We start from the raw sequence: 22,339 nt of genomic DNA, 5'->3' as shown, positions 1-22,339 counted from the left end.
ATGTAGCCAATTCTGCTGTATATATCTTGTATATTTCTGGTCTTTTTAACCAGACTGAGAGAAATAGCGGGCTGGAAACATGCTCTTAGAATTCCATATCAATGCAGTCATGTGTTATTGTAGCCTTGGGTAAAAGCAAGGCCATTAATGGTCTGGTTATTTTATCTGCATGAAGCCATTCTCCGAGTGATAAATCAACCCATGGCCCATATGTGCAAGCCCAGAGCCATTTCCTTGAATTCTCTGTAAGAAGAAAACACGGGTGATGACATTCCAATCGCCAGCGTCAGTCACATGAGACTAATGACATTTCTGCATTGTTCAAGGAATTCCAGACCAGATATACCAATAAAGGCCTCAACCAATCGCTCAAACTTCAAGTGCAAAGACTTTACAAACCGCTATCATGACCATGTCTTGGAGAAGAAGTGACATTGCTTTTATGTTGTTCCTTATAAAGAAAGAGGGCCTCATCCCCGGAATACCCGAGCAGCTGTATGTCGAGAGTATGTCACCAGGCAGATAACCACCAACCCTCGGGGCTATACCTATAATTAGCCCTTTCTAGTACCATCTCCAGTCCTTCACCATAGACTGATATCCTTGACTGAGGCTAAGTGCTGTGTGAATGTGCTGTACCTCCTCATTTTCTGTGACCTGGATGTTCCACTGGCATGACGCCAATGTGTGTTTTACAAACCTCCTGCTCCACAAGCCAAAGCTTCACTTGTGGAGTGATGGATAGCTCCTACTAATGCACTGGTGGATATAACATGGAATATTATGAGGGCTTTTTGACGGCAAGCTAAAGCCCCAGATGTGTGCAGTGCATTGGTGATATTTCATGGATCTATACAACCTAAATATGTGCTCAGGATGTGAATCCTAAACCAAGAAGTATTTTTACTTCAAATGTGCTGGAAACACTGAAGCCCCTTTCAGATATGCACCCCTTTCCATTAATGTGACTGCAAAAGAACGTTTCAGCTTCATGCCTAAATAAGTACACCGTTTACTTTTTTATAAAAGTTACAATGGCAATTTCAGTAGACCGGACCTGGTAGCATTTCAATATCACTTTAACATAGCAGTCAACAATTTCACATCTATTAAACCACTAAATGAAAAGTTCTTAACACTGAGACTAACAGCTCAAATTAATGAGATTCACAAAAAAATGCACATATTTGTTTTTTTGACAAAATATTACCATGGGCTGAGGTACAATTTCTTGCTTCTGGATGTTTGTAGGAGTATTTCCTCTGAGTTAATTAAATCCCTGCAGCATCAGATAGCAGCAGAACCCATATGAGGTGCTCTATAGGAAGCCAGCTGAATGTATTTCCACACATGAAACAACCAAACAACAGTACCAGTAACTTAACTAATAAATTATCTCTGACATGGAAACAGGATCGGTCATGATTATTTTACTGCTGGTAAAGTAGCAGTTAGATTTTCATTACACATGGACAGAATTGTTATTTGAACAACCTGATAAGCTGCTATTAGCATAGATTTAATATTTTGCTTGTTATTGCGCTATTATGTTCTATACATAGCTTAAATGAAAAATGTTGCAGATTCATGAAGCTAGCAGTGTTATGAATCCCATGTCTGAAGAGTTTAACTGCAAACACTGATACATTAACACTCTTGAAAATGACTCATTTAGAAAATAAAATAATACTTACAATTTTTCCAAAGCATACAATCCAAAGAAGGATCCATTTCTGAGTTCTTGAATTTTATTGTTGTTTAAAATTCTGTGGAGAGAAAAACATGTATAAATACAGAGCGACAGAAAAGATTACTGAAACTTAGTGCACAATAGATAAACCTCATAAAAGACAGCATCAATTCTGTAATTACTGTCCACTGTCTTATAGCACCCAAAACTGCGTGTAATGTTAAATTTCCAATATATTGTGTTACATTTTGCTGGCAGCTTAAGTGTTTCTGTCAGCTTAAGTCTAAATTTAACGTCAGCAGTGAAGGAATGTTAATTAAATGTGAAGGTGGAATCAAAAGGATCTAGTGTCCTTTTCATCAGGAAGTGGAACAATGTCACACCGCTACTTGTTGATAGATAACAATATTAAGTCTCACTCTTTGTCCTCTAGACACTCTCAGCTTCCAGTCACAGAATGTCTCGAGATCTGACGGATAAAACAACTTGTACTTGATCCGAGTGTTTTCTTTCATGTTAAATTGGCAGCGACTCTGAGTGCTTTTGAGACAGGTAGCCAAAATGAGATTAGGAGCGAGCTCTCTTGAGTTTTAACAGGTAAATGTATCATAATTTGATCTGCAGCTGCAATGACTCACCGGTGGCACACTAGCCATGAAACCGGCACAAAAATAGACACTGTGTGCATATTCACACCAGCACAGTAAACCAGAACAAGTATTTAATTGAGGTTACATCTCTATAAAGAGCTGTCAGGGTTTATAGAAGGTTAAAAACCCAAACTGTACATATTAAGAAACAATTAGGAGTTAGGTGTTCCATACATACAGGCAACTACAAATCCTGTTATTTCAAACTTTTCTAAATTTTATCACCACAAAATAAAAGCAGAGTTTGAGAAAAATTTCCAGTCCAAGTGTGAATTCTTGATAGCTTCCTCCCTGGGTAATAAACTGCATTTTATTATGCAGTTTATTTCCCCGCAAACTTGATTCACAGCACACAAAGCTCCAAAGTCAAGGCTCCACTTTCTGTCCCTGAGAGTCCTAGTCTTTCTTTCAAACTACTCCCAAAGGATCTGGGAAACCAACAGCGCTGTTAACTCCCAGCAGAAAAAACCCAAGCAGGGACATTGTGGTTAGCGTATGTTTCTGGCCAGCAGGGAGGGGATGTGGTGGGCGACATACATGCTAGTGGCACCCACAACCCTGGCCCAGATTGGAGTCATTACGGGGTGTTGAGGGGTTGTTTTATTACAGGGTTGGACGGAGGAGGCTCATTGGGGATTTGCTGTTTGGCTCCCTGCTGTTCGGTGAGAGTAGGGACACACAAGCAGTTACTGTTGTCCAGAGTTCTGAATGCTGAAATGGCAGATGTTAGAACTCTCTATCATCGTCTGTGTGCACATGATCTGATGATATACGCAGAGATCTGGGCCTCCAAAGATTGTGTTCACAAAAGTCTACTTTACATGGAAGAATACTTGGCATTCCAAATGGATGCAAGAGTATGAATTTAGGAATGTGGGTCCAGATAAACAGAATACAGGTCAGGCAGTACACTAGCACAGTAATAAATACCTGTGTGTAGAAATCAAACTAGTATCTTTAAATTCCAAAGACACCAACGTCCTTTACAGAAGCCCAAACAGGACAGACAAGCTTTTAAATTATGTAACAAAGTGACAGCAAAGTTTAACAGCTCATGATGACATCTGCCATACAGGAATAGTCTAATAGCAAAAACAGTGTGAGCGGAAATAGATCCCCACTTTTCAATCCGTACATGCACAGATGTTTTTTAAAACAGGGGTTTACTCTAAAAGAGTATCTCCAGCAGTATGAATTTACAAAAATATGGCTTTAGGGGTGTCGAGGATGAATAACAAACCGCAAACAGGAACAAATTGGCTAATCAGTAGTCAGACCATTCTCTAGCTCTGATAGAACTCTGCGTAGAATGGTCTGGCAGCACCATGTTAACACCCAGGCTCTGAGGTGTTAAACCAATCACAGTTGTTTGCTTGGGCCAAAAAAACAGGAAACAGAAACAATGTTTACTAAAAAATAGTGATGGAGGAATTGTTTTGTTGGAATATTTGCATGCAAAGTGGCAAGCATGGCTAATAAAATGGACAGTTAACTGAAAAAATACTAGGTTTCATGATCTAAACCTTTAGCAAAACTTGACATTATCAGCTTGTAGGTTGTCGCCTGGAGGTTATTATTGTCATTGTTTCCCATTGTCAAGATTGGAACATGGAGATAGCAGAGGGGAAGCAGAAAGCTGCATGAAACGTGCAGCCAATGGCAGGCTTATACCCATTATCTACATCAGGTAAGTCAGATTAGCCAGTCATAGGCCTGCTGCTGCAGCTATTACTGGTGCCATTGGGCTACCAGCAATGCTGGGTATAGAGGAAGGAGGGGAATCATATGTATGGACTGATTCTGATGCCCATATAACTGCACATTTATGGGTAAATGTGTCAAAAGTTCTCTTTGCAAGGAGAACACAAGAGTTATTTTGGCCACATCTGCCATTGCACTTTAACATGTTAAAACTGCAAAAAATGTCTTCACCCAGCATAAATACTGCATAAATACACATTTCAAGCCTTGTAACTTAACAGCTTGTCAAAATGAATCTGCACAATGTGTAAAAAGACCTGTTAGCAAGTTTAACACCAGAACTATTTCAGCCACATCCACCACTGCACTTTTCTACATGTCAAATCTGCAAAAATATCTTTACCCAGCATGTTGGTCTGCTTGTAGTAACCAAAAACTGTGTTTGCATGTGGACAAAAACCAAAAATGCATAGAAAAAGAAGCATTGTAAAGAATGCCCATGTACTTGTAGACAAGGCCAAAGTTATTTGATGGTACACAGAGCTTTAATAGTCCCTTCATTCTCATATTAAGTTGTAGAATTAGGTTTAGAGAACACAGTGCATTTAAAACAACACATCTTGGTTGCCGTTGGAGTCTGGGCTGCATAAATACACATTTGCAGCCTTGTGACTCTATAGCTTGTCAAAATAAATCTGTAAAAGAGCGTTCTCCTGAGAGTCATGAGCCCTTTCCTTGGCTTCTTTCCACCCCTCCCTCCTTCCTTTGCATGCTTACCCTCCGTCTCCAGCCCTGTCCCTCCCTCTTCCTCATGACACGAGTGTGACCTCGACATGTTAGAAACTGCTCTGGCTGCACAGTTTGGTCTTCCTATACACTCTTGCATTGGTGTGAAAGTAATACCCCTGCTGACTTTGCAAGATGTATGTAACAAAGCCTCAAATCTGTGTAGAGATCATGGCCGTTTAGCTACTAGCGTCTCCTCTGCCTCCAGGACGTCTGCAGCGAGACCGTCTGCTTCCCTACCGTCTGTCTCTGGACGTCATCCTGAGGTCTCCAGACGAAAGACCCGTCGAAGGAATTTCTTCGGGCTAGGCCTCAAACACTACAGGAGGGGTGCCTCCCTTATCTCGATGCATAGATAAGACCTGCTTGGGCTTAAGCCAGGAACAAGCTGCAGGGGGATCCTACCCAATCTAACATCCTGTCTACTGATACACATGCAATAAATCTCAATGACATTTATGGAAAAACTTGCTCTAAAACTGGAATTTCCACTCTTAGTCACAAAGTAATATTAAATGCACTGGCTTAGATTTGATCTTGCTTTCAAGGTGAGTATATATGACACTATTGAAAGCAGTCCTGAGTTCTTTCTCACTACAGAAAATAAACCTTCAGAAGTAAATGCCTGTGGCTGTATGCACACTATCCAGAGAAACACAAATGGCCAGCCATTGCTCACTCCCCTCACAGGCACATAGTCTTTTAAGGACAAAGCCAACGGCTCTTCTCTCAACACTTTCTTTATGCTCAGGAGGGTTTTAGACAAAGAACTCCCATGTGTGGAGATCCGTAACTCTTCAGCAGGTTTTCAAATAAGTTTCAGGCTGCAGCTGAGTTCATAAAAACCCTTCTACAGTGACTTTCTCTGAATGTAGTGGATGGAAAAGTAGGCCTCAGCTCAGGTGGAAAAAGAAACCGGTCCAAGGCTGAGGTGCTGCGATGTGCCAAGGTAATTTCTGCAGTTATCCGGCACTTTCTTGTTCCACAAATTATCCAAGTATGATGATTTTTCTTCTCTACTGAGCACCAAAACAGCAGAAAAATGTTGGATTTCCATTCTACATGTTACTGAGGTAATAACAAGTGGTTAAAATGGATTTACTTGCGCTGGAGCAAACTGAAAAGACCACTTGACATGCAGCCTTCAGTGCTGTAAGTCATAGGCCTTACAAAAACCTTCTTTCAACATTCAACAGGCCAAACCATTTTACAAAGGCATTCACCTTACAGCTCTGTGGCTGAATGTAAAAATGATCCACCGTGCAAACAGCAGGATAAGACAGGATGAGCAGCAAAATGAACACAGACATGAAGGCACCATGCATAGCTTATGTCTAGGCACTGAACTGGATTCCTTGTCTGGGATTAACCGATTCTTGGGAAAACCTGGCAAAGCTGAACTAGATGTGCGGCTGTCAGAGCCTCACCTGTGGGATTTTGCTTTCTTCTGGTATGAAAAACAGAAGAGCATTCCTTTAGACTGGTGACTTGCCTTCAGAAGCACCAAAAACAAATCCTCTTAGGACATGCATGACACCTGTGTTCTCATTACACAAGAGCTTCAAAAGCTCCTGGCACGACATAGAAAAATATATGAGATGATTGACATGACGGCCTATCGCGCTCTCTGCTGATGCACCTGAATTTACAATCATCCTAAGATTTTTAAGATCCAAAAGGGAAACAACTCGGCCTGAAAGGAAGTGAAATCTTACAGAAACCAGATGAATGTAACCTTAACTCCTAGCCTGCGCTGTTGTAAAACAAGACAGTTTACTGCCCTCCGATGTGCCGTCAAACTGAGTGCGTTTTTCCTGCAAGTGCGGGAGGAAATCCCTGCTTTCTTCCTGACATTAATCCTGCACTAGGTCTGTAGAGGCCAAAACCAGGTGTGCTTATTTGCACTGTCCAACCCAGGTGCGCTGTGAATGGATCCCGATCCCACCAAACAATCCTCATGAAGAAATACGAGCCGGGTTAGTACAGAAAGCTTAAATCTAGTCAGCTCCTGTGTGTATGGGTATGCAGGCTGAAACTAAAACAGGTACACAGGAATAAGCACTCATGCACACACCCTTACAAACCACTCACGCAATCTGTCTGTGAGAGGTAAAGGTTAAATTCAGGCCCTCGTATTTTAGCCGAGGGCCCACACTGACACGGGAGGACGGGCCAGCTGTAAACACATTTGTGTCATTTCCTCTCGGATTACTTAGGCATGTGGTATCATTGGGAGAGCACAAATGCGGGGAATGCATTACTCATTTTTTTTCTCTACAGAGAGGCATTCAGAGCAGAACTGCACTGAATAACTACATGCACTCAATGTCAGGGGAAACTAATGGCACCAATAATTTAAGTTGGCTATACAATGATCGCTAAATAACCATGCGCTTGTACAAACAGGCACGCTTAAAAGTTAGAGCTTTCTGGTTGTTCTGCCCCAACGAGGGGGTAATTTTTCTGGCATGATGTCAAGCTAATTATCCCAGTGGTTGAACAAGTTCACAAAAGAGTAGTTGAGGAAAATCCCAGACAATCGTGCTTGTGGTTTGTATCTTTTTTCCTTTTTTTTTTTTTTTTTAAATGTGAGAAGCCTGGATTAAAAGTTTCATTTGTTCGCAAAACCCCTGAAGAGGAAAACAGGAAATCTTATGTACAAAAGGAGCAAGGCAAGAATGATGAATGAAACAGGTTTTTGTTATGACACCTCACTTGAACTTTCTGACAAGGACAGTATGCCATCTCCCTAACAGAATAAAATTACACTAGTATCCTGAGTAGATGAAATAGTTAAGTGTAATTTTTTAAAAAGAAAACTTCCACATTAGCCTTGAAGTGGCACTGACAACAAACCAAAGTCAAGAATTTGTAGCTTATGCTAATTAAAGCACCGTGCAACAAAAGGAATATAATTTTGTCTTTCAATTCCTGAAAATAATCTAATTTATTGACAACTTTACTATTCGCTAAAACAATCAGTGCCACTTACAGAATCAAGTAAATTCATAGCCTGAACTTTGTGTCCATGCGAGCAGCTGCTTTAGCTTAACAAGCCGAAATAAGGCCTAATGATTTTCAAGCTTTGTGGGAAAAGTTTTCTCGCTGCAGCCGAGACTCCTGTCTCCGTTCACAGAAGTCCAGACCAGCTGTGTCCAGGCCACGGTCAAACCCACCACGAGACGTTGGGAGCGCCATAAAACAGGACCACCACTACCCCGAGAGGGACTGCTGATTTTACAGGTCGTAAATTAACACCCAAAAAACGGCGTCGTCCACATAAATTGCTGTGTCAATGGCGCTCGTGTCTGCAGGGAACTTTGAGGCGAGGACGGTTCTACCAGTGGGAACAGTTCTGCTGTTTTCCTGCAACAGATGACAACAACTGTCCAGAAATACAAAAGTAGAGGACTGAAGGAATGCTTGAGTTGCGCTTTCTGTCGGTGCTCACTAATTACATCTCTCTTGTTCTCTGGATGCTAAATCATGAGAAGCCTCCAATCCATCAGTGTCAACCAGATGACAGACTCGGAGCCCACTGAAGACACACACGAGTAGCAACGGCTTAACGTCTTTAGAGCAAGCTAGAACGCTACAAATTCTGTAAATGCTTCACAACCACAAAAATGAAGGTACATATATGTATTTTCCAATTTACTACAAATCGTCTCGTCACTCCAGAAAGTAAATGCTTGTATTTTGCAGTATCTTGTACTGGAAAGACGTCCTACAACCTCCAACATCAGTCAGTAGTTAAACACAAACAGTATCAAAAAAAAGTACACGTTGAAGCACCTTTTAATGCACTCATGGCTGCTGGATCCTGTACTTTAAAGAAAACAGGACTAACAGACAACATGGAAGTTATTGAGAAAGAAACTCTAGTTTAAAAGGGGTATTTAGCCTTAAAGAGATGGATATAGCCGGTTTTACTGACACTCAGTTGACTTGCTGCCAGGTGTTGAGCTCCACCCAGGTTACACTACTCTGGCTTCATTTGGATTTTTCTTTGGCTCGAGTAGCTGATAAAATGATTGTGAATGTAAACCCAAACTCCAAGGATATTGCAGTAGCCAAGCTGTGTGTAACTGTGATTAAAATCTCGACAAATGTAGCTTGACATTGTCCTGAAATGACTACAAACGAACATAAATCCAAAAACCTACCACTTGGGACAAGCGCTTCAAACCAGCGTCCATATGATTTGTGGTGAACCACTTGAAAACATGCTCTGCGATGGTCTTACAACTCCTCACTTCCCGGCCAATCCTCTCCCTTTCTTTCCCGTCCCTGGAGTCTATTATTTGCTTTCTACTCCTGCACCCTGCCCTGGTATTCTCGTATTTCCCCCCTCAATCGCTCACCACAAAGTATAAGTGCTCTGAATGCACGGCTTTGAATTTCTGCCTGGCTTGTAATGTCATTTTGGTCTGGGGCACAACAAACCAGGTACGATTCAAATGTGTGTCAGCGTGGCAACAAAAAGGCCTCGACAACTTGTGCTTGTATATGTGTGTTTTTGACCCCTACAGGTTTCCAAGCAGAGATTAAGAAGCGGAGTAGTCAGCCACAAACTTTGGTGGTCACTTAGACACCAAGAAATGACAGAAAACCGCTGTACACACGTCTATATATAATAAAAAAGCGGGTAAAACATAAGACATACTCAGGTGTGCTGTCAGTTACTGTAACTGGATCTCACCCCATTCATGAGTTGGGGAAAAAAATCACCACAAGGCTGAATTCTCAGTGGCTAGATGAGCTCTTATAATAATGCCTTGGAGATATGGTGTCATGTGTGAGCTAAAATATCCTCCTGTGCATGAATCACTGCACTTCCAGGAGGTTAGGCAGTTAAATAAGGTTATACCTGGGGAAAAGGGAGTTACGGCTGACATAAGAACAGCTTAATTGTGTTTATCAAGTGATGTTTATCAGGTTTTTTTTAAAAGTTAGTTGAGGTCCTGCATGCAGAATTCTGCAGGGCACCCAAAACAAAACACCCATTTGCACTATGAATAAGGTTGATTATGAGGAGGTTAATGCATATTTGATTATCAGGAGGAAAATGCAGGTTTGTGAGCATACGGAATAAACTATTTAGAGGCAGTCTGGGTGGATGCAGCTGCTGTTATACTCACAGTGTGACTGTTCTGTTGGGGAAGGAGTCCGGGGGTAACACCTGATGGAGCTCCATGTTGCTGCACACCACCCTCCGGTCGGACGTCAGGCTTTTCCCACCGCTTTTCGAGCGTTCATCATATGATTTGCAGGCAGATGATCCGCCGCCGAAGCTCAGCAGCAAAATCACAAACAGCCTATCCACCCACATATTATTATTATTTTATTTATTTGGCCTCACACGCAACAACAAGCACCGCCACACTGCAGCATTTGGCGAGAGGAGTCTTGGTAATAAACAGGACGCGGGGTGGATGATTGAGAGGCAGCAGCTTTGTTACAAGACCTGGACGCCTGACAAAAAGGAGACCTTCGCCAGAATGTTGTTTGGCTCCACTGATCCTTCCTCCTCCATTTCTCGCAAGGCTTTCCCTTCGCTTCACTCCCACGGAGGTGTCCTTCTTTGTTTGGCGCACGACTCATTTAGAATTCCATTTCCATCCTGGCGTTTTCTCCCAACTCTCCAAAGAAATCCACCAAATCTCAAAGCGCACAGGGTTTTGTCTGGTTACTAAATAACTTGCCCGGTAGTTGTTGGGAGCTTGTCTTTGTTGCCCATAGCGTGGATCCAAGTGTTGTCTTTTCCACGGCAGGCGGCTGCAGTCATCCCAGGTTGTGCGCTCTAACTTCAGGAAACGCAGCTGGGGGAAATATTTTTACATTTCCAGGTACTTTGAATACATTACTGGACCAAATAACAAAGGCTAAACCCTCCCCTAGCAAAAAAAAAAAGTGCTAAAACAACAACTTTTTTCAGTTTAGAGTCCTCCAAAAGCTCGATAAACAAAGCAAAACGGTTTAAATCACACGAAGAATCGCATCCAAAGTGGTAATTGTGTCGTCTTTGCTGTCCTATGTGCTGGGAAAGTGTTCTAAACTAGTCTTCTACTCATTGAGAAGTCCTGTTCCCATGGTCCTGCCCTGGACTGCACTACTGTCAAGTCAACGCCCATGCAAAAGCAAATCCGGTCCGTGTTTCAGAATAAAAGCACCGGCGAATGAATTCCGGAAGTACGCTGCTGCACTGTCTCACATTTCGTTAACTTTGTTAAAATATCTCAATTCCGGTAAAAACTAACTAGTTCTACTTAATATTGCGAATTTTATATGTTTTCAGATCTGGATTTTTTTTTTCTATTTTCAACTTAAAAAAGCATTTCCCCTGAGAAACAATTTTCAGGCCTAAATATCTCCACAAATGTAATCCCCACGGACATTAAGTTTCATATGAAGACAAAATTGTATCCAGCAAATCCAAATAATTGACTGCCCCAGTAGAGGCTATATTTTAATTACTGGCCCATGAAAATGAAAAAGAAGTGCAAAATGTTCATTCAAGTGTGGTATTTGTCTGTATATACATGGATGTATCCATATTTGCTAGTTTTTCACAAATTTCTGAGGCCTCAAACCACTGTTCCCTCTAAACTGACGTTTTTTTTTAACTTGAGTCTCGACTCAACCGTTTTTCTCAGGAGGTTGGACTTCAGCCTTTGTGCTGGAGGGTTGAACCCTCATTTCCAAGACTTTCAAAGCCTCCAGACCTCCCGAGTCCTCAGGACCTGAGCTTTCACACAGTCTGAGGGCTGAAATTGTCTAAGTCCCACAGTAGTTCTCTGTTAGATTGAACTTCCAGACAGTCCAAGGACTGATATCTTCTAAGTTCCTGAGTAGTTCTCTGTTAGTTTGAACCTTCAGACAGTCTGAGGACTGAAAACCTAAAAGTTCTTCAGTAGTTCTCTGTTAGTTTGAACCTTCAGACAGTCTGAGGACTGAAATTTTAAACGTTTCTCAATACTTCTCTGTTAGTTTGAGCTTTCTGGTTAACAGAAGCCTTAAAACTTGTGACCATGAGTCTTGATTTCACATTTAGACCATCCATCTGAGTTCTTCTCAGACCTTCACCGGTGGGTTTTTGAGAAATCCTCAACAAACTTTGATTCTCTTCACTGAACAGTAAAGTTTGTGGAGATCAGAAGGTAACATTAGTTTGATCAATGCCTTCAACTACTAGTAGACTTTATCTGGAAAGCAGTTTGCGGAAATTAGTTCTTAGTAAATCTGTCCACAATCAAACCAAGAACATAGAAAGAGGAAATGTTTGAAGAAACAACTTGTTTTTGTTTCAGAATAGAAAACGCTTTAAGACAGTTTTTGCTCTTTGTGATCGTTTTATTGTCTCTTCTGTTTAATTTGATCTTCTAAAGTTTAACTGGTGTCTTTTCAAATGTTTCATCTTTAGTTTGATTCTTCTTAAATGTTTAGTTTTGCTCTTTTCTCACCTTTTATTCTTTTCTAATGTCTGATTTGATTTCCAAATGTTTTGTCTTTTTAATGTTTAATTGTTTTTTCAGATGTTTTATCGGCTTGTTTGAGTTTCTTTTTCTTTCCCAATATTTAATGTTTCGATTAAATCTTTAAGGTTTTTCTTTTTAAATGTTTTATCACCTTTTAATGTTTTTCTTTTGAAATGCTTCATTGTATTTTCTGTGTAATTCCTATTTGAAGTTTTATCGTCTTTAAGATGTAATTTTCTTATTAAACATTTAATTTTTTAATTAAATGTTTTGTCTTTTTTGGCCTTTTCCAGCTTTTTATTGGATAGGCATAATGAGAGACAGACAGGAAAGAAGAGTCGGGGGAAGACTTGCAGCAAAGGGCCATGAGCGGGAATCGAACCCAGGACGCTGCGTCGGGGATCAGCCCCTGTACATGGGTCACCCGCTTAACCCATTGAGCTATACGGGGACCAACGTTTTGTCTTTTTAAGGGTTTAATAATCTGATGAAATGTTTTGCATTTTTTGAAACGTTTAACATTCTTCTTGTTGAATTGTATTTTTTAAATGTTTAATTCTGGAAAATACTTCATCTGTAATTTCTAATATTTGTATTATAAAAATTTTGTTTCATTTCATAATGACATGTACTGTATCATGTTGAATTATCTCATTCAATATTTTGTCTGTTTAATAGAATTTAATGTAATTTAATGTTTAACTCTGTTAAACAGACAAAATATTGAATGAGATAATTCAACATGATACAGTACATGTCATTATGAAATGAAACAAAATTTTTATAATACAAATATTAGAAATTACAGATGAAGTATTTTCCAGAATTAAACATTTAAAAAATACAATTCAACAAGAAGAATGTTAAACGTTTCAAAAAATGCAAAACATTTCATCAGATTATTAAACCCTTAAAAAGACAAAACATTTAATTAAAAAATTAAATGTTTAATTAGAAAATTACATCTTAAAGACAATAAAACTTCAAATAGGAATTAAACAGAAAATACAATGAAGCATTTAAAAAGAAAACTAAACATTAAAAGGTGGTATATGTATATATAATTTAATTGTATTTAATGTTTAACTATTAAACAGAGAAAATATTGAATTAGATAATTCAACAAGATAAACTACATATCATTATGAAATTAAACAAAATTTTTAAAATACAAATACTAGAAATTACAGATAAAGTATTTTCCATAATTAAACATTTAAAAAATAAAATTAAACAAGAATAATATTAAACATTTTTAAAAATGCAAAACATTTGATTAGATTATTAAACCCTTAAAAACACAAAACATTTAATTAACAATTAAATGTTTAATTAGAAAATTACATCTTAAATTTCTTAAATGTTTTTAATAAGTAACTTTTAAAAAGTTTTATTGTATTAATTTTTTTCCTTTGATTTAATTGCTTTTTGTTATGTAGTTTATTTCTTTAATCTTCTTTTTCTGTCAAGATTTTAACCCCAACCTTAAAAATGAAATAAACCCTTAAATCACAATGAAAATAATTCTGTTGTCACAATCATGAGTTAGTCAATTATTCAGTTTATCAATTCAACTTTATTTGTTTAGCACCTTTTACACAGATGACAAAACTAAACAAGCAAAGAGAAAAAACTATGCTAAAACTAGGATTAAAACTCAAAAACATTAAAAAAAAAAAACAAAAAAAAAACCAAAAAAAAACATTTAACATGGTAATAAAATATGTTGTGTCCAGGGGAGGGAGGGAGTTTATTGAAGTCTTCTTGGGCTCACATGGTAAATCATTTAAAATATAAACTTGATATTCAGTCTAAGGAAACTGCAGAGCGACAGAAGAAGCAACAACATCTCCTGTTTTCTCCTTTAATGAGTCGACTCTTCTTGTGCTTTCAGACCAAAGAACTACAGACTCTTCACAACCTGCTCAAACTCTTGGTACAGGACCTCACCACACGGGTCAAGAAGGTTTCCTTCTCCTCATTTCTACTCTGAAGCTCACCTTCTCCTGCTCAAACTACTGACAAATGTTTCTGCTGCTCTAAAGTCTGCTCTCCAGAACTTCCTAAAAACTCTCAAAGTCTCTTCTGCTGCAGGTTGCTTTGTAGAACTGTTGCAGAAAACCTCACTAAACCACATGGAGGGGCCTCAAGATAGTCCTCCAAATGAAACTGTACAAAAACCAAACTAGCACAACCCAAACGCTAAAGTCTCCTGCAGCCTACCAGAGAACCTCTGAGAACAGAGAATCAGGACAGGAACTCTTACCTTCTGGACAACCAACATCGGTTCTCAAACAAGAATACAGAATGTGTCTGACCAAAAACCTCTAAAGACTCACTACAGCCAAGATAAAGACACAACTAAGCTGGACCAAATCCACTAATCACTGCACACATTAGCACCATGTGCTAACTGTGGCTAAAGAACCTCATTTACCAAGACAACTATCCAGTACAAAGCCCTAAAACACACCAAGAAACACATTAAAGTCTATTTTACTGCTGGAAGCTGCAAGCCAACGCCTAAAGAACAAACTGAAGCAACGGAGCCAAACCCAGTTCACTGGTGAAGAGAAGCAGAGGAAATGTTTGTCTGCAGCTAAATAAAGCAGGAAGACACTGAGCTGCTCAGGTGTTCCTGATAACACCAGCTGCTCAGGTGTTCCTGATAACACCAAGCAGCCACCTGGACAGCCAATAGGAACACAGCTTCCTGGAAGTCCAGAGGGCTGGGTTAGTGAAGGAAATTTAGTTTAAAGTTGAAGCAGAAAGTTAACAAAGAAAGTTGAAAACCACCTTCTGATCCCTGAAATCTCTGAGTTTTCACACAAAGAACACCTGAACATGTCAAACTGGCTTCATAGTAGAACCATCATTGTAAAAACGTCATAGTATGGTGTGTTGCTCAAAAAACATTAGGACCCGGCTGTCAGGGGACAAACATGTAAGAAACATGAGAACAGAGAGAACCCAACCAGTAGGTCACAGTTTATCATCCCCCAGTCATCTCCTGAAGTCCATATGGTGAGAGACATCAGTATCTGGTTGTTAATTTACCAGAGGATGCTTATAATCATGCTGATGTGGTCTGTACTCTACAGTATTTTAGTGACTCAATAAATGCCTAAGTTGTTTTTTTTTTAAATGCTTTTTAGTTTTTAATAAACATTTAAGAGCCTATATGTAATCAATAAATGGCCTTTGCCTATCTTAAGAAAAATTCACTCAGAACTCTGATATGTTAACAGTACTAAAGAAATCAATAAATACATGCATATACACAAAAATAAGTTAATACATTAACTGTGTTAAGATAAGATTTAGATTTTTAAAAAGTTGTTTATGTTTTTGCAGAATCCAGTATTACTCACTGGTTGGTCATTACATTTTGTTAGTTTGATTTCACTGTTTAAAATGATGCCACCTCTTTTCAGACAGAACCTGTGATAATAAAACAATACAAAATTTTTAGTTCCGTGTTAATAAAGCACTTAAAGCTTTAAGTATGGCTAAATGCTTTTTTCAGAATTAAATATATCACTCCTTAGGTGGTAGTGGCCCCAAGTTCAGTAAAGTTGGAAAGATATTCACAGATTTGGACTTCCAGCATCAATAACTCATTAGATATAGGTTGTCAAAACATAAACGGTGCCTCTTTCCCATTGTTGCAAGGCAGACAATGTGCTCCAAGCCCAGTTTTATCAAAAGTAGCTGTCTTTCAAGCTACAGGAATAACATTGGTGTCTATGGAGTGAACAGGGTCCGTCTGCAATTTGCAAAACCGCTGCAACAGTAAAGAGAGACAAATATTCAATAACTTCACTCTTATACATTGTAGTGTCACTAAAATCACTGCAGCCTTCAACTGGCTCCTGTTGTCAAAGTGTTTTAACAGAAATGTAAATGCTGTAATTTGATTCTTTTAATGAACCATGTAACTTGAATGGATGTGATGCTGGTGTGACCACAGTGCACACGTCTGATGTTGCTCACAGTGGTCCAAGGAATGCTCAGGGAGTTTGTGTGTTTGCTCAGACTCAGGAAAAATTAGAGGGAACATTGCCTCAAACATCAGCAGAATTTGAGGTTTGACAAGTACAGCAAGCCAAAGTTCCATTTTCTGCTATTTTGACATGTCAAAATGGTCTCTGGTGGGTATAGAGGTCTGTTGATTGTCAATATGCAAGTTGCTTCCATGTTGTTTTTTTTATGTGCAAATTAAACAACATGACGCTTTTTTGCCTTATTTGATCTCCCCATACACATACATGAAATATTGAGAGACAATTATCTTGCCTGCATGTAACAGCAATGAAGTGTAACAACTATATTATTTACATAAGTTAATTACCATTGACCTGTAATTAATCTAGGGTCCATTCAGCATGCAGTAGAGGTCCTGCATGTACAATTATGCAGGTCCATTTTAAACATTCAAAGAAAGACACCAACCAAAGCACGCAGGACTAAATTAGACTGATTGTTAACATTAAGAAAGAACACTTCAATTTCGGTTAAATCCAGTCCCAAAGACACATTGAGAGTTCAGGCATGGCAAAACCACTCAAGGCCCAAAAAGTCCCTTCTGTCAGCTGAAACTTACTGATCAGATAAAATCTAACACTGATCAACATCACACCAGCACTGCTAACCAGAGTCAACCTCATTATTACACGAACAAATTTTCATCATATGGCACGTTTTTACATGTTGAAAAATCGCATTTTTTTGTCAACATAGTATAGTTAGGCATTTTTTTTTGCGCCAAAATTCATGATGATTTTTTTTTTCCAAAGAAAACCCTTCTGGAGTGTTTTTCACGCCCTCCTTTACACTATTTCATCATATGGCATGTTTTTACAACATGTTTGAAAAATCGCATTTTTTTTTGACAGTATTGTCAGGACTCCCTCCTCTGTCCCAGCTTCAGCCCCCACCTGACCTCCCTCATTCTCCATCTCCCCCTCCTTTCTCCTTTCCCTCTCTCCACCTTCCTGCTGCAGCTTGGCAGAGCTGCTCTGTCCAGCTGCCATTCATCACTAATCACTCATCAACGGAACTCCGGGCAGCTGCGGTGCAGCACACCTGTGATCCATCCACGCCATAAAAGCCGGTCTCACACTCGACACCCTGCCAGATAGTAAACTCTGCTGCAGCAGTCAGTTCTGTCTAGCTTCCTGCACATTTCTGCTCTTGTAGAAATACACTGCGTCTAACTCTGTTCTTTTGCCTGCAGTTCTGCTGTCCCAGCTGTCCGGTCTTGCCAATCCTGCTTCCTGAAACCAGCCTTCGGATCTCCCCGACCAGACCCTCCGGAATCTCCCCCCCTCCTGCTCCTGGATCCCCAACCTGCCCCTGGATTTCCCTGCCTGCCGAGCTCCCCAGCTCCTTGGAACATCCTACCTACCTACCCCTCTGGAAGAGGACACTCCTGCCCGCTCTCCACCGCTGACCAGCACCCGAACAGAGGTCGCCTGCCGGGCCGCCGGTTCCCGGTACAGTCACCCCCACCCTCCTCTGTTCATACATTGCCTCAGTTACCCTGGACTCTAGTTTCTCCCCACCTAGCCCTCAATAGTATTCTACCTTGGTTATCAATAAATCCACCTTTGTTCCTGACTCAGTCCCTCGTCTGTGTGCTCTCTGCTCGGGTTCACCCCCATGCAGTGACAAGTATACTATGGCGGTGTTTTGCGCCAAAATTCATGATGATTTTTTTTTTTTCCAAAGAAAACCTTTCTGGAGTGTTTTTCACGGCCTCCTTTACATTATTTCATCATATGGCACGTTTTTACAACATGTTGAAAAATCTGATATTTTTTTCGACATAGTATAGTAAGGTGTTTTTTTTTTTTAGTGCCAAAATTCATGATTTTTTTTTTCAAAGAAACCTTTCTGGAGTGTTTTTCACGCCCTCCTTTACATTATTTCATCATATGGCACATTTTTACAACACGTTTGAAAAATCGCCTTTTTTTTCGACATAGTAAAATAAGGCATTTTTCTTGCGCCGAAATTCATGATGATTTTTTTTAAAAGAAAACCCCTCTGGAGTGTTTTTCACCCTCCTTTACATTATTTCATCATATGGCACGTTTTTACAACATGTTTGAAAAATGGCATTTTTTTTCGACATAGTATAGTAAGGCGTTTTTTGCGCCAAAATTCATGATGACTTTTTTTTATAGAAAACCTTTCTGGAGTGTTTTTCACGCCCTCCTTTACATTATTTCATCATATGGCACGTTTTTACAACATGTTTGAAAAATGGCATTTTTTTTTCGACATAGTACAGTAAGGTGTTTTTTTTGTGCCAAAATTCATGATGATTTTTTTTTTTCAAAGAAAACCTTTCTGGAGTGTTTTTCACGCCCTCCTTTACATTATTTCATCATATGGCACGTTTTTAGAACATGTTTGAAAAATCGCATTTTTTTTCGACATAGTATAGTAAGGCGTTTTTTTTTATTGCCAAAATTCATGATGATTTTTTTTCAAAGAAAACCTTTCTGGAGTGTTTTTCACGCCCTCCTTTACATTATTTCATCATATGGCACGTTTTTACAACATGTTTGAAAAATCGCATTTTTTTTCGACATAGTATAGTAAGGCGTTTTTTTTTAGTGCCAAAATTCATGATGTTTTTTTTTCAAAGAAAACCTTTCTGGAGTGTTTTTCATGCCCTCCTTTAAATTATTTCATCATATGGCACGTTTTTACAACATGTTTGAAAAATCGCATTTTTTTTCGACATAGTATAGTAAGGCGTTTTTTTTTAGTGCCAAAATTCATGATGATTTTTTTTTCAAAGAAAACCTTTCTGGAGTGTTTTTCACGCCCTCCTTTACATTATTTCATCATATGGCACGTTTTTACAACATGTTTGAAAAATCACATTTTTTTTCGACATAGTAAAGTAAGGCGTTTTTTTTGCGCCAAAATTCATGATGATTTTTTTTTTAAGAGAAAACCTTTCTGGAGTGTTTTTCACGGCCTCCTTTACATTATTTCATCATATGGCACGTTTTTACAACATGTTTGAAAAATGGAGTTTTTTTTCGACATAGTATAGTAAGGTGTTTTTTTTTCGCCAAAATTCATGATGATTTTTTTTTTCAAAGAAAACCTTTCTGGAGTGTTTTTCACGCCCTCCTTTACATTATTTCATCATATGGCACATTTTTACAACATGTTGAAAAATCTGATATTTTTTTCGACATAGTATAGTAAGGTGTTTTTTTTTTTAGTGCCAAAATTCATGATGATTTTTTTTTCAAAGAAACCTTTCTGGAGTGTTTTTCACGGCCTCCTTTACATTATTTCATCATATGGCACATTTTTACAACATGTTTGAAAAATCGCCTTTTTTTTCGACATAGTAAAATGAGGCATTTTTCTTGCGCCAAAATTCATGATGATTTTTTTTAAAAAGAAAACCCTTCTGGAGTGTTTTTCACGCCCTCCTTTACATTATTTCATCATATGGCATGTTTTTACAACATGTTTGAAAAATGGCATTTTTTTTCGACATAGTATAGTAAGGCGTTTTTTTTGCGCCAAAATTCATGATGATTTTTTTTTCAAAGAAAACTTTTCTGGAGTGTTTTTCACGGCCTCCTTTACATTATTTCATCATATGGCACATTTTTACAACATGTTTGAAAAATCGCCTTTTTTTTCGACATAGTATAGTAAGGCGTTTTTTTTTTTTTAGTGCCAAAATTCATGATGAGTTTTTTTTCAAAGAAAACCTTTCTGGAGTGTTTTTCACGCCCTCCTTTACATTATTTCATCATATGGCACGTTTTTACAACATGTTTGAAAAATCGCATTTTTTTTCGACAAAGTATAGTAAGGCGTTTTTTTTGCGCCAAAATTCATGATGATTTTTTTTTTAAGAGAAAACCTTTCTGGAGTGTTTTTCACGGCCTCCTTTACATTATTTCATCATATGGCACGTTTTTACAACATGTTTGAAAAATCGCATTTTTTTTCGACATAGTATAGTAAGGCGTTTTTTTTGCGCCAAAATTCATGATGATTTTTTTTTAAGAGAAAACCTTTCTGGAGTGTTTTTCACGGCCTCCTTTACATTATTTCATCATATGGCACATTTTTACAACATGTTGAAAAATCTGATTTTTTTTCGACATAGTATAGTAAGGTGTTTTTTTTTTTAGTGCCAAAATTCATGATGATTTTTTTTTCAAAGAAACCTTTCTGGAGTGTTTTTCACGGCCTCCTTTACATTATTTCATCATATGGCACATTTTTACAACATGTTTGAAAAATCGCCTTTTTTTTCGACATAGTAAAATAAGGCATTTTTCTTGCGCCAAAATTCATGATGATTTTTTTTAAAAAGAAAACCCTTCTGGAGTGTTTTTCACGCCCTCCTTTACATTATTTCATCATATGGCACATTTTTACAACATGTTTGAAAAATCGCATTTTTTTTCGACATAGTATAGTAAGGCGTTTTTTTTGCGCCAAAATTCATGATGATTTTTTTTTAAGAGAAAACCTTTCTGGAGTGTTTTTCACGGCCTCCTTTACATTATTTCATCATATGGCATGTTTTTACAACATGTTTGAAAAATGGCATTTTTTTCGACATAGTATAGTAAGGCGTTTTTTTTGCGCCAAAATTCATGATGATTTTTTTTTCAAAGAAAACCTTTCTGGAGTGTTTTTCACGCCCTCCTTTACATTATTTCATCATATGGCACGTTTTTACAACATGTTTGAAAAATCGCCTTTTTTTTCGACATAGTATAGTAAGGCGTTTTTTTTTTTAGTGCCAAAATTCATGATGAGTTTTTTTTTAAAGAAAACCTTTCTGGAGTGTTTTTCATGCCCTCCTTTACATTATTTCATCATATGGCACGTTTTTACAACATGTTTGAAAAATCGCATTTTTTTTCGACATAGTATAGTAAGGCGTTTTTTTTTGCGCCAAAATTCATGATGATTTTTTTTTAAGAGAAAACCTTTCTGGAGTGTTTTTCACGGCCTCCTTTACATTATTTCATCATATGGCACATTTTTACAACATGTTTGAAAAATGGCATTTTTTTCGACATAGTATAGTAAGGCGTTTTTTTTGCGCCAAAATTCATGATGATTTTTTTTTTCAAAGAAAACCTTTCTGGAGTGTTTTTCACGCCCTCCTTTACATTATTTCATCATATGGCACGTTTTTACAACATGTTTGAAAAATCGCATTTTTTTTCGACATAGTATAGTAAGGCGTTTTTTTTTTTAGTGCCAAAATTCATGATGATTTTTTTTTCAAAGAAAACCTTTCTGGAGTGTTTTTCACGCCCTCCTTTACATTATTTCATCATATGGCACGTTTTTACAACATGTTTGAAAAATCGCATTTTTTTTCGACATAGTATAGTAAGGCGTTTTTTTTGCGCCAAAATTCATGATGATTTTTTTTAAGAGAAAACCTTTCTGGAGTGTTTTTCACGGCCTCCTTTACATTATTTCATCATATGGCACGTTTTTACAACATGTTTGAAAAATGGCATTTTTTTTCGCATAGTATAGTAAGGCATTTTTTTTTCGCCAAAATTCATGATGATTTTTTTTTTCAAAGAAAACCTTTCTGGAGTGTTTTTCACGCCCTCCTTTACATTATTTCATCATATGGCACATTTTTACAACATGTTTGAAAAATCTGATATTTTTTTCGACATAGTATAGTAAGGCGTTTTTTTTTTTAGTGCCAAAATTCATGATGAGTTTTTTTTTAAAGAAAACCTTTCTGGAGTGTTTTTCATGCCCTCCTTTACATTATTTCATCATATGGCACGTTTTTACAACATGTTTGAAAAATCGCATTTTTTTTCGACATAGTATAGTAAGGCGTTTTTTTTGCGCCAAAATTCATGATGATTTTTTTTAAGAGAAAACCTTTCTGGAGTGTTTTTCACGGCCTCCTTTACATTATTTCATCATATGGCACATTTTTACAACATGTTTGAAAAATGGCATTTTTTTTCGACATAGTATATAAGCATTTTTCT

The 22,339-nt window shown here is 38.1% G+C and overlaps 1 protein-coding gene and 1 long non-coding RNA gene across 2 annotated transcripts in view; one reads left to right on the top strand and one right to left on the bottom strand.

Annotated features, from left to right (window-relative positions):
* The window catches only part of adgra3 (adhesion G protein-coupled receptor A3), a 30,012-nt gene extending 19,071 nt beyond the window's left edge, over nt 1–10,941 (bottom strand). The window contains exons 1-2 of the mRNA XM_023263528.3: nt 9,969–10,941; nt 1,695–1,766 (exon numbers count right to left, since the gene is read on the bottom strand). Of these exons, the coding sequence (XP_023119296.2) occupies nt 1,695–1,766; nt 9,969–10,159 (263 nt within the window). The 5' untranslated portion in view covers nt 10,160–10,941. The remainder of the gene's footprint in view (nt 1–1,694; nt 1,767–9,968) is intronic.
* A 5,815-nt stretch (nt 10,942–16,756) lies between these two features.
* LOC129348103 (uncharacterized) lies at nt 16,757–17,924 on the top strand. Its single transcript, XR_008600533.1, has 2 exons — nt 16,757–17,463; nt 17,542–17,924. It is a non-coding gene; the product is annotated as an uncharacterized LOC129348103 (long non-coding RNA).
* The last annotated feature ends 4,415 nt before the right edge of the window (nt 17,925–22,339 follow it).

The sequence above is a fragment of the Amphiprion ocellaris genome, chromosome 23 (assembly GCF_022539595.1).
Source record: "Amphiprion ocellaris isolate individual 3 ecotype Okinawa chromosome 23, ASM2253959v1, whole genome shotgun sequence".
NCBI classification, from domain to species: domain Eukaryota; kingdom Metazoa; phylum Chordata; class Actinopteri; family Pomacentridae; genus Amphiprion; species Amphiprion ocellaris.
This window is presented reverse-complemented; position numbering and strand designations above follow the sequence as displayed.